General features: G+C 33.6%; 1 protein-coding gene across 1 annotated transcript; it reads left to right on the top strand.

Annotated features, from left to right (window-relative positions):
- Positions 1-741: 741 nt before the first annotated feature.
- Positions 742-3,982, top strand: LOC21393490 (deoxymugineic acid synthase 1-B). The gene is made up of 4 exons (XM_010091067.2): positions 742-1,125; positions 2,084-2,327; positions 2,443-2,622; positions 3,564-3,982. Exons 1-4 carry the CDS (start codon positions 809-811, stop codon positions 3,786-3,788), a joined length of 966 nt encoding a protein of 321 aa, XP_010089369.1. The 5' UTR covers positions 742-808; the 3' UTR covers positions 3,789-3,982.
- The last annotated feature ends 17,384 nt before the right edge of the window (positions 3,983-21,366 follow it).

The raw sequence follows: 21,366 nt of genomic DNA, 5'->3' as shown, positions 1-21,366 counted from the left end.
AGACTACCATGAGTATGTTTTGCTATAACACGTGGTACAAAAATGATTTTATCCCTTTTATAAATGTTCATACAAAGACGGTTTAGATATGTCGGGTTAGTAATTATTAACAACTTGAAAAAATGTTGTTAAAATTTTATTTAAAAATAATAAATTGAATCAATCAGTGATTTTTATTTAAGTACTTTCTTCAGTGACGAGGGTCCTTGCACAATTCACATACTTGTCATGTAAGAGCCAAAGGACTTTGAAGAAAAAAATGATATGTGAAAATGGTGGTGAAAAGGAGAGCTAAGATTTTCCATTGCGCGTGAAGTGTAATTAAGGCAATAAAGTTACTTCTCAAATATTGGCCTTTTATGTCGAAATTAATGTAGTTTCATGACAATTAAGTGTTTGGAACATAAAAAAAATAAGCAAAGTAAATTTCATCGCACTAAAAAAATAAATAATTTTTTAAAATGTCATTGTACCAATTTAAAATTCAAAAACATAGGATACATCTAAAAGAATATAATTTTTTGGATTTTTTTGTTGTTTGGGGCAAGATTTTCACAAAAGTTTAGCAGGTTCTCATCGCTACATTATTTTGACTCGTATTTGGACCACGAATTTAAGATATAATGTTGGATGACCACACATTTACAAAAGAAAATAATAAAACAAATAAAAAGATGGGCTCAAAATTGATTCCTAGGCTTATAAATATCATAGATGTCTTGAAAGTCTGGTCAAAACAAAGCTAGGTAGAAACTGCTTTTCAGTTTGAGAACCAAAAAAAAACAAAGTAGCTAGAGAAACTACTAAGATGGCAATTCCTGAAGCCCCACTACTAGGGTGTTCTGAGAAGGGAATCCCACTAGTTGGTTTTGGTACAGCAGAGTACCCTTTAGGTGCCTCCGGTCACAGCATGAAAGAGGCAATCCTTGAAGCTATCAAAATTGGATACAGACACTTTGACTCAGCTGCTCTTTACCAGTCGGAAAAGCCTCTAGGAGAGGCCATCAAGGAGGCTCTCAGCCTTGGCATTATCAAGTCCCGTCGCGAGCTCTTCGTCACTTCCAAGCTTTGGTGCAGTGACGCCCACCGTCACCGCGTTCTCCCTGCCTTGCAGCAAACACTCGAGTATGTCACATAATCCATGATAAAGTACTATAATTTGATCTCAACTGGCTATATTTGAGAAAGTTCAACTTATATAACTTAAGGTTTTGGTAACATTTATTTAATTAATGGTATCACAGCAGCAAATTATTATAAAATGCTGTAATTACACCCTATAAAATTATCGTGACAAATCAAGGGATGTGTCACAAAATTGCTCACGGTTTAATATTTATTCCAAGTTAATTTGGTGTCGTATTTATGCTAGTTGACCTTTCACTCTCCTTTGACAACCAATGTAAAATTATCCAATTACTCTCTTTTTATATTACCTTCTTTCCCGACCGTGACTCAAATTCTAGGATACTTTTTCAAAGCTCTCTCTTTTTTCTTCCTGTTAGGGAAAATCTAGGCTAAACCTAAATAAATTACCGAGAACGAAAAAAGTAATGAAGGAATATAAAAGCAAAAATCAACACCAAAGAATTTTTTTTCAAATCACTCTCTTTTTTCTTCTATATATCTCCTTCCCAATATGGCTCTCTCTCTTTTGTTATCTCTCTTCATCTCTCTTTTGCTATCTCTCTTCGTCCCCATCAAACCCATTGCTTTAATGTCATTTGTTGATCATGTCAATGAACACGGCGGTGATGCTGAGGACCCTAAGAATGACCTGAGGAGGTGGCAGATCTAGAGCGTCGATAATCACAACTTCGAAACTGATCCCTTTTGAGAAAATTATGTCGTGGGGGAATTTGCTTGCAATGAGACCATACGTCTCAGCTTGATGATGTGTAGATATCGGTCTTTTAATTAAATATTCACATACTAGACCCTTCTTATTATTAATAGAATGCATTAGAATGTAAAATTATTGTTGGCTATCTCGATCTCATTGCCGAATAACTTAAGCTTTTTGAGAGAATTTGTAAACTAACGAGATCATTAGCAAATAGTTTTAATTTGGTGAATCTTTCAGGAACATAGAGTTGGAATATGTTGATCTATATTTAGTACATTGGCCAGTGAGTGTGAAACCAGGGGAATATGAATTGCCAGTTAAGAAGAAGGACCTTGTTCCCATAGACATGAAGGCAGTGTGGGAAGGCATGGAGGAGTGTCACAGGCTTGGCCTCGTAAAATCCATTGGAGTCAGCAACTTCTCATGCAAGAAGCTTCAAGAACTGCTTGCCGCAGCCAAAATTCCACCCGCCGTTAATCAAGTAATTAATTTATATATATTCCTTTTAATTTTCATCTGAATTTCCTAATATTGTACGTACTTATAATTTGTTACGATTTATTTGTGTGATTAATTTGTGGTTTGTGAGTTGGAAGGTAGAGATGAACCCACTCTGGCAACAAAAGAAGCTGAGAGAGCTGTGCAAAGAAAAGGGTATAATTGTCACAGCTTATTCTCCTTTGGGAGCAAAAGGAACACTATGGGGTAAAAACTGGGTAATGGACTGCGAGGTGCTGCAAGAAATTGCGAATCAGAAAGAAAAAACCGTTGCTCAGGTATTAGGAAAAAGTCTAAAAGAAATCAATTAGGAAACTCTATGTTAAATATTTAGAGGATGTCTTAATTTATTGAAAGATATTGACAAATACTATATCAATAGACATACATAGGCGTTGTTCATTTCGTTAATTCAAATAAAAAATCAAGTTTTTACTATAGTATTTTCTCTCGGAAAATGTCAAATTCAACTTTTTCTGCTATTGTATTTTCTCACATGACTTCACTTTTTAAATCAAGTTCTCCACTCAAATGAGCTAAACAAACGAGAGTTTACATTATTAGAAACAAACTCATTTGAATTTGAAGCATATTTTTGTAAACTAGCTTGGCTAGTTCAGATAATTGGAATAATATATATAATACAACAACAACAAACAAGCCTTAATCCCATCTTAATAGGGGTCGGATATGTGAATTTCACTTTTTCACGCAGCTATGTTTGAAATTAGACTTTCCTAAAGGCCTAGATCTAGAATGTCTTTCCTAACTACTTCGGTCCACGTAATTCTTGATCTACCCCTCTCTCTCCTAGTATTAGGTATAAGAATGTCCTCCCAAGCACGAACTGGTGCTTCTAGCAGTCTACGTTGGACACGCTCGTACCACCTCAAGCGGCCCTCACACACCTTATCTTCTATTGTTTTTACACCTACTATACTACAAATAACTTCATTCCTTATGCGATCCATTCTTGTATGGCCACTCATCCATCTTAATATACACATTTCTGTCATACTCATCTTACATATATGTTGTCTCTTAATAACATTCACTACTATATAACATAGCTGGGTGGATTGCACTCCTTTAGAACTTTCTTTTCAACTTAATAGGCATATTGCCATCACATAAAAATAATATATGTAATATATAGTATATTTATTTAATTATTTGTCTAACAACTAAACTAATGATTGATTATTGATATATGAATTAGGTTTGTTTGAGATGGGTGTACGAGCAAGGAGTGAGTTTGCTAGTGAAGAGCTTCAACAAGGAAAGGATGAAAGAGAACTTGGACATATTTGATTGGAAACTAAGCGCGGAAGAGTCCGCAAAGATAAGTCAAATTCCGCAGCGCAAAGGATTTCCTGGTGAGGAATTCATTTTTGAAGATGGTCCTTACAAATCGCTCCAGAGTCTTTGGGACGGCGAGATCTGATCATTATACACGTTTTGCTAGCTCTTAATCCCAACATTATATATATATGTGTGTGTGTGTGTGTGGTGTGTAATGTCTATGAGAGCACGTGTTTTAATTTTCTCGACTTGTACTTTTCTTGCCAATGTTTTTATGTATGGTGTGGCTCTGTTTGGACATTATAAATAACTTACATGACTATACATTATACGTAAGAGAGCTTTTTTGGTAGAATAAAAAAATTAAACTATCAGTAATTTTTTATTTTTCGTCATATTGTTTCATAAATACTCCACCTACAATTGTTTAAATGTGAAACACACTAAAGAAATGTAAAACACACTAAGAAATAAAAACTTAATTCTATAAAGATAATATAAAAAAGCATCTAAGTTTTTACTAAACGGGTATACTACGTAAATATTATGACATGATACACCCGGTCAACTGAATAATCCCTCATATAAATTCCTCCTAAAGTACAATGAATGTGACTGTGCATTGAATGTGTTTGTGTACATACATATATTATGGGTTTGATAGATACAAGGTGTGGCTAAAAGTATATATATGTTTCGATTACAAAATCTATAACATTTTGTATGATTGATAAGTATTACGATGCAGAGAATGAAAAGTTGAGAAAATGATAATTCTCATTTCTAACTGTAACCAATTACAGGGGAGCTAAATATATAGCTAATGAAAAACAGAGAAGCACGTAAAACAAGGAAAACAAAACTACTCAGTTAAAACCAACTCTATATCAACTATATGATAGCTCAGCTAATCTAATCACATGTATTTAAGTTAACAAACTTAATACTCCCCCTCAAGATGGACCATGAATATCTTTGATGGCCAGCTTGCATAAGAAAGAACGAAGCAACGAAGAAGGCAGAGCTTTAGTAAAGGGGTCAGCGAGTTGATGCTGAGAACGAATCGGCATGAGTCTAACAAACCCTTTAGTAACCATATCACGAACAAAATAACAGTCCACTTCAATATGTTTAGTCCTCTCATGAAAAATAGGATTGGAAGCAATATGAATTGCAGCCTGATTATCACAAAACAAAACCATAGGAGAGGACAAACCTTGATGAAAATTAGATAAAAGTTGACGTAACCAAACCAACTCACTGACAGTGAACGCCAATGCCCTGTACTCGGCTTCAGCCGAAGAATGAGAAACCGTCTTTTGCTTCTTTGACTTCCAAGAAACCAAAGAATCACCAATAAAAACACAAAAACCAGTGACTGACTTCCTTAAGTCTGGACAAGAACTCCAATCTGCATCGAAAAATGCTTTCAGTTGAACAGATGAAGTGGCTGAATAAAAAAGGCCCTGTCCTAGACTTGCCTTGATATAACGAAGTAAATGATGGACTGCAAACAAATGTGGCTCCCGCAGCTTGGCTAAAAACTGACTCAACTTATGGACAACAAATGTAATGTCTGGACGAGTGATAGTAAGATATAACAAATGGCCAATCAATCTTCGATACTATGAAGGATCATATAAAAGAACTCCTTCGTCAGCACATAATCGAATCTTGGCATCCATTGGTTCAGCAACTGGTTTGCAGGCAAGATATCCCGAATCTTCAAGTAATTGTAAAGCATAATGTCTTTGAGAAAGAACTATGCCAGCATTAGACCGAGCTATTTCAAGACTAAGAAAGAACTTCAGATGGCCTAAATCCTTGAGCTTCAATTGACTATGGAGAAACTTTTTCAAGTGATCAATGACTACAAGATTTGGTCTAGTGATGATAATGTCATCAACATAAACCAGTAAGGCAAGAAAAGAATCACCACTTCCCATAGTAAATAGAGAATAGTCAGATTTGGACTGGACAAAACCAAATTTGACTAAAGCACATGCAAGCTTAAAATTCCATTGTCGCGAAGCTTGTTTAAGGCCATATATAGACCTATTGAGCTTGCAAACCAATCTGCCACCATCAAAAATATTCTCCCCCTGAGGCGTATACCCAAGAGGAAGATCCATATAAACCTCTTCAAACAAGTCACCATTGAGGAAGGCATTATTAACATCCATTTGAAATAAATGCCACTTCCGAATTGCAGCCAAGGCCAACAAAACCTTAACAGTGACTAATTTGGCCACGGGAGAGAAAGTCTCAAAGAAATCAACGCCCTCCTGTTGTGTAAAGCCTCTTGCCACCAAACGAGCCTTAAGTCTTTCAATGGACCCATCAGCCTTGTGCAAAACCTTATACACCCACTCACAACCAATTGAATGTTTCCTTTTTGGCAAGGCAACAATCTGCCAAGTCTGATTTTCCTCCATGGCCATTAACTCATCCTTCATAGCATCCTTCCATGCAGCATGCTTAATGGCTTGGTGATAAAATTGAGGTTCCACAGCAGAGGAAACATTCATTACAAACTGCCTATAAGAAGGGGAAAGTTTGCCATAGTCAAGAACGTTGGACAGAGGATATAAAGCTGTGGAAGAAGAACCAAACAACAAATTGTTACAATGAAAATCCTGTAAATAGGTGGAGGCCGAACAGGTCGAGAGGATCTTCTTAAAGACAGATCAGGCACCTCAGGAACAAGTGGCAACTGTGCAGCTTCTGAAGAGCCAAAAGCAGAGGTGTCAACCGAAACCTCAAGATGATTAGTAACTGAGGAACTTGGTAAAACCAAATCAGGAAATGGATCAACAAACTCATCATTGGATCCGATGCAATGAAAAGGAAAGATTTCCTCGTGAAAGACAACATCTCTGGAGATAAAAATCTCCTTGGATTGTAAATCCAGTAATCTATAGCCTTTGACTCCCGGCGGGTAGCCTAAAAACACACATGCTCGTGCTCGAGGCTGAAATTTTGTTCTATGAGCCATAAGAGTGGATGCAAAGACCAAACATCCAAAAACCTGAAAGAAAGAGTAATCAACTACATCAGCATACAACAAGTCATAAGGAGTTTTATTAAGTAACAAATGTGAAGGAGTCCTGTTGATCAAGAAAGTTGCAGTGAGAACACACTCACCCTAAAACCGGATTGGAACCCGTGATTGAAAAAATAAAGCCCGGGCAACATTTAACAGATGTTGGTGCTTTCTTTCAACAACTGAATTCTGTTGAGGTGTGTCCACACAAGAAAATTGATGTAGAATTCCTAATTTTCCAAACAACTCAGTAAAAGCTAATTCTCGGGCATTGTCTGTCCTAAACTTCTTGATCTTAGCATTAAACTGAGTTTGTACCATATTACAAAACTTAGGAACTATGGTAAGTACATCAGATTTTTGTCTAAGGAGATAGACCCATGTAAAGCGAGTAAATCATCAACCAAGGTTAAAAAATATCTATGGCCAGCATGAGAAGTAATGTGATAAGCACCCCAGATATCACAATGTACTAAATCAAAAGGAGAAGCAGACAAATGATTATGAGAATCAAGAGATAATCTGCGTTGTTTAGCTAGAGGGCAAATATAGCAAGGACCATGATTATTAAACTTGGAGGCATCAACATTTAACAGTTTCTGCAAACATACAAGCCTTTTGAAAGATAAATGGCCAAGTCTATCATGCCAAATCTTGGCAGTAACATTATTCACAAAACACCGAGAACCAGAATTGGCAAAACAATGTAAATCAGATATGGAATCTGTAGAAAACAAACCACATTTATTAGCATCCAAGACATATAGTCCATCCAGCCTATCACCCCTGCCAATCGTCTTCTTGTTGTTGATATCCTGAACCACAAAGGAATCAGGCATAAAGGTCAAGGTGACCCTTGTATCATTAGACAGTACACTTACTAAAATCAAATTGAACCTAAACTGTGGCACAAAGAGCACATCTTTAAGAACTATCCGTGAACTTATCTTCACATCTCCATACATAGAAATAGAAATACTAGTGTGCTTTGGCAACATGACACTAGAATTCTGTATAGGTTTCAAAAACATAAAAAACTCAGCCTTTCAACATATATGACGTGAAGCCCCAGAATCAACAATCCAATGTTGTGAAAGAGATAAAACTGAGTTTAAAGCTACGGATGAACAAGTACTTGTAACACAAGTAATGTTAGAAGTCTCAGGCCGATCATTAGACACCTTAGTGGACTGTGTCAACTGATTGGACAGCAAGGCCAGCAATTGATGACATTGATCCGAACTCAACTGTTGAACCAGATTGCTAGAATTCTGATCATAGCCTGATACTTGATGCACAAAGTTGTGTTGCTGCTCACCATAACGTGGCTTGGATTTGAACCCTGGAGGATAACCGTGGAGCTTGTAACACCTGTCAACAGTATGACCACGAAAGTTGCAGTGAGTGCATAACAGTCTCTCCTTCTTGTAAAACTTTGGGCCTCCATTACCCTGAACACTGGACTTGCGTTCATCAGTCTTTGCAGCAAATGCCTTAGTATTAGCTATGTCAAGGCTAACAGAACTCCTAATGGAACGTTGACGTTCTTCTTGAACAGCCAGAGCAAAAACCTTGTTAATAGGAGGCATTGGATCCATGAGCAACAATTGACCTCTAATCTGAGAATATGACTCATTCAATCCCATGAGAAATGAGATTATGTATTCCATCTGGTAATGCGCATTAAGACCACGCACTCCACCACACGTACACTTTCCACAAGAACAGGAAGAGCGAAAATTACTTAGCTCATCCCAAAGAGTTTTCAGCTTCGTAAAATAGACACTAACTGAATTCTAATCTTGCATCAGATTCACAAGCTCATGACGTAACTGAAAAATTCGAGGACCATTGCTCTGCTGAAACCTATCTTTCAAGTCCAACCAAATCTCAAGCGCGGATTCAGAAAAAATCACACTAGCCGAGATCTCCTTAGAAACCGAATTCAAAATCCATGAAATCACTATGTTATTGTTCCTAATCTAGGAGTTCAACAGATTAGGATCATCTCCATCTGGTCTCATCAAAGAACCATCAATAAACCCTAATTTGTTCTTGACAGAAAGACCGATTAACATAGCCCGACTCCATGAAGAATAATTGTCGCCTGTAAGAGCTTGAGAGATGAGAATCAAACTTGGACCGTCTGAATGATGCAAGAAGTAGGGGCTTGAAGGATCATCAATGGCGGACGTGCCATTATCAGTTCTGGAATTCGCCATCCAAAAGAAAGCTGAGCAACAAGAAGAAGAAAAAAATCAAAATCGAACCGAGAAAAATGATCGATTGAGCGAAAAACAACGATCGATTGGAGAGAAAAACGACAATCAATCGATTGAGAGGATGATCGAAGCAAGAGAAAGAAAATCAGATAATTTGTTGTTCTTAATATTTTCTGTCGTTTTCCAGCTGTTGATATTTATGGTTACTTGGTTCTGTTGTTTCTGCTAAGTTACGAACAAAGTCCTATATTTTGAAGAAATGGATGGTGGGTTTCTAAGCAGGTGGGCTACTCCACTCATTATGTTAATCTTTTGAGTTAGAACCTCAGTCCCTTATAGTGCATAATTATAACAGTTTCATTAGCTTCATGTCCTCGCATTAAGTTGGATGTGATTTGAATTTCCATGTCGTTTTTCTTTTACTCATCATTTTTTTGAAGTTCATGTCGTTCTCTCATTTTTTAATGTTCATTTGCAGAAGGGACAGATGCTTCTCAAAGCGCTTTCTACTGCAAATACAATGTCCCCAACAATTTATGAATTGCATGTGCATGGTTTTTACATCAGTTTGTCATATATATACCAACGCCCTTCCCCATATGCTTCTCAAAGCTACGCTTTTTTTTCCGTCCCTTTTTGAGGGTATTTGGAATCTTCTCATAATTTAACAAGGATTTAATAATATAAAATTCTAATGTAAACGATTTTTTACCTTTTGCCAATGATTTTTTACAGATGTTTGTTCAATGGAACAATCACACACCAAGGCATACGTGTTAATTGATTAGTATTTTCAACATGTCAAGTCAGTGAAAAAAAATATCACCCAATATCTGAAGCTTCTTTCATTTGCATCAAGATAGTATTGAATTAAATATATAGAATCTTGATTAGCTTTACTTTGAACCAACTGAGCCGTAGACAAAGAGGATTTTTCTGGAGTCTTCGTACTCGTAGTTATGTGATCAGGCCTCTTAATTCGATCGTATTAAAAACGATCAACCAAGATGTTAAGTCATAAATAATGACCTTCCGTTTTAGATTATTGTCGTTTTATTAGTTATCGTTTCTTTCTAGACAGGTTCCAGGCCATTTGTCAAGTTATTTGTTCCTTAAGCTTTTGGTCATTTTGTACTCTTCATTTGGAATATCGTTTATGTGATCATTAATACACAAATTACCAATAAATTGAAAAGGAACAACTCTTTTGTAATGTCTTTTGATAGCGATGGAAGCCATTGAGAGGCCAGTTTCAATGTTTTTCATACACTATTAATCTGCCATAACAAGTCCTTTTAATCTGCTTGCGGTGACATTCGCGTGCCCATCTTTCTTTAAATGGAGGACCCAAAAAGACAAAACATTTTCTAACCGATCAACTTATTACTTTCATTGAACCAAATTAATCAACAATGACTTAAGAAAGAAATCATATGGACCAAATTAATCAATAATGACTTGAGAAGAACCTACAAAGACAACATCTTCTAAAAGATCGACTCATTACTTTTCATCAAAAAAACATAAGGACCAAATTAATAGTAGCGACTTAAGAAGGTGCCAAGGAAACTGCACTTTATTACAGAACAACCATAAAAAGTCTTGCCTTCAGAAGTCCTCTAATACTACAATATTTGAGAGTGACCAGAGAAGATAATGTGAACTAAACTTATAATTAGTTTCAGAAAATGATATTATTTTGACTGAAAAGACTTCCAACATTTTTTTTCTCACCATGTGATTCCTAAAAAGAGCAATTAGAGATTTATGCGATTGTTTTACCAATACATATTTATCCGTATAATTATTTTGAAAATTTATATACTTTTTGTTTCTCTTGAGAATACTTCTTGTTGCTCTCTTCTACACGGCACACTAATAGGCAAGTCACTAAAGATGCTGCTTCAAATTCTGTAACATCCATGGTCTTTTTCTATACTCCTAATCAACTTGGTTGTTGTCAGTTTTGTGAACCACATGGCGATATTGACTTTAGAAATAATATAATTTTTTCATTGTTGTTATTATAGAAGTATAACAAACTCGGTTAGAGATGTAGTTCGTTGAGAACAAAAATCAGTTCAAGATGTTATGCATCAACCGCACTGTAAAAATGTTCATTGATCAGTAAAGAGGGACTGGTCAAGGTCTTTTGGAGCTTTAGAAATGACTAACATTTTGTGCTTATAACGATGCTAAGAGATCACATTCCTATTAATCCATTCATAAAGTTAATAGATAAAAATTTGTTTAGACATTAATAACAATTCAATCCTCAATTTTTTCCGTGTTGTTCTAATTAATTAATTCAGTACTTAATAAATTGTGTCATCAATTTTATGCTTAGAAAATAGAGGTTTTTTTTTTTTTTTTTTTTTTTACGAACATGTATTTTCAATTCTGTTATGTCAGAAGAAAAATCTAAACATATGATAAATATATTAATGCAAAAGTTCTGAAGCTTCTTTTATTCAAACAATAGATTATTGAATTAAATGTACAGTTTTTAATTAAAGCAAATTAACTGAAGTTGCGAAACAATTCAAACTGTCCCAATCTAGAGAATACCTTATGTTAGTAAAAATGATAAGCATCTAAGAATTAATCTGATCTAAGTCATGCATGTTCATTCCAAGAAGCTAAATGGTGTTAATTTTTAACTTGTCAAAGTTTCAATTTTTAGTAAAAAAATTTCAGTCCACTTTGCATTGAAATTTGAACCTATTAGAGTCCAAATTAAGAAAAATACTATTTCGCGAAAGTTGTTGATCTCAATGTGTTGAACATTACTTTATGGCGAGAAAAATCTCAATTCTACCTCTAAAATGTGTTTTTAAACATTTTTCTATAACTGTCCAGAATTTCATAAAAACTATTCAAAATTGTCAATTTGATTTAATTTCTTTTTTTACTGTTTTTGGACCCTTTAGAGGGAAATTTCAGAATTTTTAAGACACGTGTATTAAAGGTTTTGAAGTTACGGACAAATCTCTATGACTGTGAAAAATCACAATTTCGATTCCATGATGTTTTTTTTGGGCCATTCTGAGGCCGAACCTTGTCTTCCGCAAAACACGAAACTTTTAGATCATGACGAAACGAAGAAACTTCTTAAAGTCTAGATTTTAATATATGAATTAGGTTTGTCTGAGATGGGTGTACGAGCAAGGAGTGAATTTACTAGTGAAGAGCTTCAAAAGGAAAGGATGAAAGAGAACTTGGACATATTTGATCGGAAACTAAGCGTGAAAGAGTCCGCAAAGATAAGCCAAATTCCGCAGCGCAAAGGATTTCCTGGTGAAGAATTCATTTCTGAAGATGGTCCTTACAAATCGCTCTAGAGTCTTTAGGACGGCGAGATCTAATCATTATACATGTTTCGCTAGCTCTTAATCCCAACATTATATATATATATATATATGTATGTATATATATATATATATATGTATGTATATATATATATATGTGTGTATGTGGTGTGTAATGTCCGTGAGAACACGTCTTTTAGTTTTCTCGACTTGTACTTTTCCTGCCAATATTTCTATGTATGGTGTGGTTCTGTTTGGACATTATAAATAACTTATATGACTATACATTATAAGAGAACTTTTCTAATAGAATTAAAAAAATAACCTATCAGTAGTTTTTTATTTTTAATCATATTGTTTCATAAATATTCCACCTACAATTGTTTAAATGTAAAACACACTGAAGAAATGTAAAACACACAAGAAATGAAAACTTAATTCTATAAAGATGATATAAAAAAGCATCTAAGTTTTTATTGGACAGGTGTACCATGTAAGTATGATGACGCGGTACTGAATAATTCCTCATTTAAATGCCTCCGAAAGTGCAAAGAATGTGTTGTGCATTGAATGTGTTTGTGTACATACCTATATTATGAGTTTGATAGATACAAGGTGTGGCTAAAAGTATATGCTACGATTAAAAAATCTATAACATTTTGTATGATTGATAAGAGAAGCATCGTGGGACATTCCTGAGGTCATCATTCTTGACCAAAATACATATATATTGTTGAATATCATTTTGATATTCTCTTTTATTGACCTTTAAATTTTCCATTTTCTTGTTCTTTTCAAAATAATGAGCTCTCTCTTTTTATAAAGTTGAGCGTAGCTTTTTATTAGCTTTACTGTTAATCAGATAATTTGTCGTTCTTAACATTTTGTGTGGTTTTCCAGATGTTGATATTTCTGGTTACTTTTTTCGCTTGTTTCTATTAAGTTACAAACAAAGTCCTATATTTTCAAGAAATAGAGCTACAATGGGTTTCTAAGGGAGTGGACTACTCCACTCATTAGATTAATCTTTTGAGTTAGAACCCAAGTCCCTTATATTGCATAATTATAACAGTTTCATTAGTTTCATGTCCTCCCATTAAGTTGGATGTGAATTGAATTTTAATGTCGTTTTTCTTTTACTCATCATTTTTTGACGTTCATGTCGTTCTCTCATTTTTAATGTTCATTTGCAGTAGGGACAGATGCTTCTCAAAGCGCTTTCTACTGCAAATACAATGTCCCCAACAATTTATGAATTGCATGTGCATGGCTTTTACATCAGTTTGTCATATATATACCAACGCTCCTTCCCCATATGCTTCTCAAATCTACGCTTTTTTTTTTCCCGTCTCCTTTTGAGGGTATTTGGAATCTTCTCATAATTTAATAAGGATTTAATAATATAAAATTCTAATGTAAACGATTTTTTACCTTTTGCCAATGATTTTTTACAGATGTTTGTTCAATGGAACAATCACACACTAAGGCATACGTGTTAATTGATTAGCATTTTCAACATGTCAAGTCAGTGGAAAAAAAATATCACCCAATATCTGAAGCTTCTTTCATTTGCATCAAGATAGTATTGAATTAAATATATAGAATCTTGATTAGCTTTACTTTGAACCAACTGAGCTGTAGACAAAGAGGACTTTTCTGGAGTCTTCATATTCGTAGTCATGTGATCAGGCCTCTTAATTCGTATTAAAAACTATCAACCAACATTTTAAGTCATAAATAATGGTTTTCCGTCGTTTCTTCTGTTATAATGTTTTAGATTATTGTCGTTTTATAAGTTGTCGTTTCTTTCTAGACAGTTCACAAGTTCCAAGCCATTTTTCAAGTTATTTATTCCTTAAGCTTTTGGTCATTTTGTACTCTTCATTTGGAATATCGTTTATGTGATCATTAATACTCAAATTACCAATAAATTGAAAATGAACAACTCTATTGTAAAGTCTTCTGATAGCGATGGAAGCCATTGAGAGGCCAGTTTCATTGTTTTTCATACACTATTAATCTGCCATAACAAGTCCTCTTAATCTGCTTACAGTGACATTCGCATGCCCATCGTTCTTTAAATAGAGGACCTACAAAGACAACACATTTTCAAACTGATCAACTGATTACTTTTCATCGAAATCATATAGACCAAATTAATCAATAATGACTTAAGAAGGAAATCATATGGACCAAATTAATCAATAATGACTTGAGAAGAACCTATAAAGAACGTCTTCTAAAAGATCGACTGATTACTTTTCATCAAAAAGCATATGGACTAAATTAATAGTAGCAACATAAGAAGGTGCTAAGGAAAGTGCACTTTATTATACGACAACCATAAAAAGTCTTGCCTTAAGAAGACCTCTGATACTACAATATTTGAGAGTGACCAGAGAAGATAAGGTGACTAGACTTACAATTAGTTTCAGAAAATGATATTATTTTGATTGAAAAGACTTCCCACATTTTTTTTTCTGACCATGTGATTCCTAAAAAGAGCAATTAGAGATTTATACGATTGTTTTACCAATACATATTTATCCGTATAATTATTTTAGAAATTTCTATATTTTATGTTATTCTTGAGAATACTTCTTGTTGCTCTCTTCTACATGGCACGCCAATAGACAAGTCACTAAAGATGCTGCTTCAAAGTCTGTAACATCCGTGGTCGTTGTCTATACTCCTAATCAACCTGGTTGTTGTCAGTTTTGAAAACCACATGGCAATATTGACTTTAGAAATAATATAATTTTTTCGTTGTTGTTATTATAGGAGTATAACAAACTCGGTAAGAGATGTAGTTATGTTGAGAGCCAAAATCGGTTAAAGATGTTATGCATCAACTGCACTGTAAAAATGTTCATTGATCATTAAAGAGGGACTATTCAAGGTCTTTTGGAGCTTTAGAAATGACTAACATTTTGTGCTTATAATGATGCTAAGAAAGAACATTCCTATTAATCCATTCATAAAGTTATAGATAAAAATTTGTTTCGACCTTAATAACAATTCAATCTTCAATTTTTCCCGTGTTTGTTCTAATTAATTAATTCAGTACTTAATATATTGTGTCATCAATTTTATGCTTAGAAAACAGAGGTTTTATTTTTATTTTTATTTTTTACGAATATGTATTTTCAATTCTGTTAAGTCAGAGAAAAAATCTAAACATATGATAAATATGTTAATGTAAAAGTTTTGAAGCTTCTTTTATTTGAACAATAGATTATTGAATTAAATGTACGGCTTTTAATTAAAGCAAATTAGATGAAGTTGTGAAACAATTCAAACTGTCTCAATCCAGATAATACCTTATGTTAGTAAAAAATGATAAGCATCTAAGAATAAATCTGATCTAAGTCATGCATGTTCATTCCAAGAAGTTAAATGGTGTTAATTTTCAACTTGTCAAAGTTTCAATTTTTGGTAAAAAAAAATTTCAGTCCACTTTGCATTGAAATTCGAACCTGTTAGAGTCCAAATTAAGAAAAATACTATTTCACGAAAGTTGTTGATCTCGATGTGCTGAACATTACTTCGTGGCGAGAAAAACCTCAATTCTGCTTTTAAAATGTGTTTTTAGACATTTTTTTAAAACTGTCCAGAATTTCATAAAAACTATCCAAAACTATCAATTCGATTTAGTTTCTTTTTTACTGTTTTTGGACCCTTTTAGAGGGAAATTTTGGGATTTTCAAGGCACGTGTCTTAAAGGTTTTAAAGTTACGAACAAATCTCCATGACTGTTAAAAATCACAATTTCGATTCTGGGATGTTTTTTTTGGGGCCATTCCAAGGCCGAACCTCGTCTTCCGCGAAAGACGAAACTTTTAGATCATAACAAGACGAAGAAACTTCATAAAGTCTTGATTTTAATATATGAATTTGGTTTGTCTGAGATGGGTGTACTAGCAAGGAGTGAATTTACTGGTGAAGAGCTTCAACAAGGAAAGGATGGAAGAGAGAGTCCGCAAAGATAACCCAAATTCCGCGCAAAGGATTTCCTGGTGAGGAATTCATTTCTGCAGATGGTCCTTACAAATCGCTCTAGAGTCTTTGGGATGGTGAGATCATCATTTTACATGTTTCGCTAGCTAGGAATTCATTTCTGAAGATGGTCCTTAGAAATCGCTCTAGAGTCTTTAGGACGGCGAGATCTGATCATTATACACGTTTCGCTAGCTCTTAATCCCAACATTATATATATATATATATATGTATGTATATATATATATATATATGTATGTATATATATATATATGTGTGTGTATATCTTATGTGTTTATATATTTATATGAATAAATTTGTTGACTACTCCCAACATTATATATATATATATATATATATATATATATATATGTGTGTGTGTGTGTGTGTGTGTGTGTATATATGTATGTATGTGTGTATGTGGTGTTTAATGTCCGTGAGAGCACGTGTTTTAGTTTTCTCGACTTGTACTTTTCCTGCCAATGTTTCTACGTATGGTGCGGTTCTATTTGGACATTGTAAATAACTTATATGACTATACATTATAAGAGAGCTTTTCTAGTATAATAAAAAATAATAATATATCAGTAGTTTTTTTATTTTTAGTCATATTGTTTCATAAATACTCCACCTACAATTGTTTAAATGTAAAACACACTAAAGAAATGTAAAACACACAAGAAATGAAAACTTAATTCTATAAAGATGATATAAAAAAAACATCTTAATTTTTATTGGACGGGTGTACCACATAAACATGATGGTACACTCAGTCTACTGAATAATTTCTCATTTAAATGCCTCCTAAAGTGCAACGAATTTGACTGTGCATTGAATGTGTGTTTGTACTATATTATGGGTTTGATAGATACAAGGTGTGGCTAAAAGTATATGTTACGATTACAAAATCTATAAGAGAAGCATCGTGGGACATTCCTGAGGCCATCATTCTTGACCAAAATACATACATATTGTTGAATATTATTTTGATCTTCTCTTTTATTGGCCTTTAAATTTTCCTTTTTCTTGTTCTTTTCAAATAATATGCTCTCTCATTTTATAAAGTTGAGCGTACGTAGCTTTTTATAAGTTTTACTGTTAATCAGATAATTTGTCGTTCTTAAGTCAAAGAGGACTTTTCTAGAGTCTTCATACTCGTACTTATGTGATCAGACCTCTTAATTCGTATTAAAAACGATCAACCAAGATGATAAGTCATAAATAATGGCTTTCTGTAGTTTCTTCTATTACAATGTTTTAGATTATTGTCGTTTTATAAGTTATCGTTTCTTTCTAGACACTTCATAGGTTCCAGGCCATTTTTCAAGTTATTTGTTCCTCAAGCTTTTGGTCATTTTGTACTCTTCAATTGGAATATCGTTTATGTTATCATTAATACTCAAATTACCAATAAATTGAAAAGGAACAACTCTTTTGAAAAGTCTTTTCATAGCGGTGGAAGCTATTGAGAGGTCAGTTTCATTGTTTTTCATACATTATTAATTTGCCATAACAAGTCATCTTCATCTGCTTGCGGTGACATTTGCATGCCCATCATTCTTAACCGATCAACTGATTACTTTTCATACATTATTGAGAGGTCAGTTTCATTGTCTTTGGGGGACCTACAAAGATAACACATTTTCTAATCGATCAACTGATTACTTTTCATCAAAATCATATGGACCAAATTAATCAATAATGACTTAAGAAGAACCTACAAAGACAACGTCTTCTGAAAGATCGACTGATTACTTTTCATTGAAAAGCATATGGACCAAATTAATAGTAGCGACATAAGAAGGTGCCAAGGAAAGTGGATTTTATTATACGACCATCATAAAAAGTCTTGCCTTAAGAAGACCTCTGATACTACAATATTTGAGAGTGACCAGAAAAGATAAGATGAACTAGACTTATAATTAGTTCCAGAAAATGATATTATTTTGACTGAAAAAACTTCCAACATTTTTTTTTCTCACCATGTGATTCCTAAAAGGAACAATTAGAGGTTTATACAATTGTTTTACCAATACCTATTTATCCATATAATTATTTTAGAAATTTCTATATTTTATGTTTCTCTTGAGAATACTTCTTGTTGCTCTCTTCTACACACAGAGAGTAGACAAGTCGCTAAAGATGCTGCTTCAAAGTCTGTAACATCCGTAGTCGTTTGCTATACTCCTAGTCAACTTGGTTATTGTCGATTTTGAAAACCACATGGCGATATTGACTTTGGAAATAATATAATTTTTTCGTTGTTGTTATAACAAACTCGGTTAGAGATATAGTTCTGTTGAGAACGAAAACCAGTTGATGATGATGCTAAGAGAGAACATTCCTATTAATCCATTCATAAAGCTATAGATAAAAATTTGTTTGGACATTAACAACAATTTAATCCTCAAATTTTCTCATGTTTGTTCTAATTAATTAATTCAATACTTAATTTATTGTGTCATCAATTTTTATGCTTAGAAAACATAGGTTTTATCTATTTTTATTACGAACATGTTCAATTGACACAATTTTTATGCTTAGAAAAGAGGTTTTATCTATTTTTATTACGAACATGTATTTTTAATTCTGTTAAGTCAAAGGAAAAATCTAAACATATGATAAATATATTAATGCAAAAGTTCTGAAGCTTCTTTTATTTGAGCAATAGATTGTTAAATCAAATGTACAGTTTTCAATTAAAGCAAATTAGATGAAGTTGTGAAACTATTCAAACTGTCCCAATCCAGAGAACACCTTATGTTAGTAAAAAAATATAAGCATCTAAGAATAAATTTGATCTAAGTCATGCATGTTCATTCCTAGAAGATAAATGGTGTCAATTTTCAAGTTGTCAAGTTTCAATTTTTGGTAAAAAAAAATTCAATCCACTTTGCTTTAAAATTCGAAGGTGCTAGAGTCCAAATTGAGAAAAATGCTATTTCACGAATGTTGTTGATCTCGATGTGCTAAATATTTCTCCGTGACAAGAAAAATCTCAATGCTGCCTCTATAATATGTTTTTAGATATTTCTCTAAAATTGCCCAGAATTTCATAAAAACTATCCAAAACTGTCAATTTGATTTAGTTTTTTTTACTGTTTTTGGACCTTTTAGAGGGCGAACCTCATATTCCGTAAAACACGAAACTTTTAGATCGTGACAAGACGAAGAAACTTCGTAAAGTCCAAATTTTGAGAATCCAACTCTAAGGTGTAGGTAATTATAGATTAAGAAAAAAGAGATAAGTTAATCTGTAATATTAAAAACGATTTTGATTTCTAGCGAAGAATGTTTTCTGAAATGTTTGAATCCGAGTTTTACAGGAATTGAAAATTTAAGACATAATTTAAAAAACGAGGCCAAATAGGAAATTTTAAAAGATTTACAAACTTATGGTTATTTTCTAAAAAAAATCACTAAGTGCCTCCCGACACTAATTTTTAGTAACCGACAATATGATTAGCGGTAAAATGCGATTTATTAACGATTTTCAAAATAGGATCGGATTGAGAATTTCTATAAAAATAGTAGATACGGGCCCAACACCCATACTAGGCCCACAACTTTTTGAGCCTAAGTCCGACACTCTAGTGTAAAGGAACATTGTAGACATGTTGTAAGCTAATGGGCCTTGATACAATTTTAGGCTCAAACTAACAAATAATATGAGTTGGTAACTTAGACACAGGCCATGAATAGATAACTAATTAAAAGACTAAGTTATCAATCTAGGACCGAATAAACAAAGGCAATTAAGAAAAATTAAATGACAAGGATTTATTTAAAATAATCCTTGTAATATGTAAGAAGTCAAATGTTCTTTTTAAAAAGAAAATATTTCCTAAGTATAGGAATAAATTTCTAAATAGACTAAGCTAACTAGACTAGCTTATATTAAGTTAATCTCACACTATCAATGGGTTTTCTTTATAGAACACAGCAGTAGAGGTTAACCTCGACGAGTAATATAGTCCCGACCTTAGGTCATAGCAGGTAAGTAGGAATCTCACCTACAGTATGAATAAGTTTAAAATCAGAATGTTATACATGTTTTATGTACATGTTTATGCTTAAAGTTATAGTATACTATGTCATGACATATCACATGTTCACTAATAAGATCAATATGACTAATGAGAACATATAAGACTGTCATACCAACCACTCGACCTACAGGGTGGATTTAAGGCCAGAGGAGACAATCATTCAGTACCTGAGGAGGTAAATTTTTCAATTAGGATCACGATGTAGTTAGGGACCTTGCAAAACTTTTCTACTCGCTGATCGTGTGCACACTTTTCAGTATGAACACTCAGACCCAAAAGATTAATAAAATAAGTTCATAAAAGAGCATAATTAGTGCATGCATTACTGATATACTTTAAGTACTTTGTTTTAATTAGCGAGACTTAGTTCCTAGTTACTAAGTATAAACTCACCCCTATGATGTATTTATACTGTAGGAAAACAACCAATGAAAGGTGAATGATGGGTTGTGCGCAACGGCAGGCTAGCAGTGTGGAGAATGAGAAATTGATACCACTCGCATTTTAATTCCACAATATGTTTTCTTATGATAATAATTTTTAATTATATGTATGCAGTATGGTTTTAAGAAGATTGAGACTTCTTATACAATTTAAAAACTAATATTTGTTAATTAATATTAAAGTTAAGTTTATGTTCCTTTGTCATATATGATATTAAAAAAAAAAATCTGCAAATTCAGTTTAATTATTTCAAGTATTTTAAGCGATTACATGTTTAGTGAGTTTAAGTGAGGGCTACTTAGCTAAGGTCGTTACCCATATGGACGAAGATCTCCAAAAGACACCTCTACTATGGAGGGAGTCTCAATTAAGCATGTAGGGCACCAATGGAGGAAGTCTTGGACATACATCTGACAAAGAATAAGCTTTCGTTAGGCGTATCTGGTACTAATTAAGCCTCCAGTAGAGTAAACACGATGAGTTTCAAACCTTCGCCGGTGAAAAACGTTCTAGAACATAGATTTTGGTATTTTGGGCTTTCAAGAAGTTGGGAGGAAGTCTTTTTAGGAATCCTCCGTCACCCATTTATTCTTAACCCACTTAATTTGAAAAACCCACCCAAGTGGGATTTAAATAAATACCATATTAGAAGATAAAA

Source organism: Morus notabilis, unplaced genomic scaffold (assembly GCF_000414095.1).
Source record: "Morus notabilis unplaced genomic scaffold, ASM41409v2 Scaffold561, whole genome shotgun sequence".
NCBI classification, from domain to species: Eukaryota; Viridiplantae; Streptophyta; class Magnoliopsida; order Rosales; family Moraceae; genus Morus; species Morus notabilis.
Note: the sequence above shows the minus strand (reverse complement) of the source record. Positions and strands in the feature narration are given on the sequence as shown.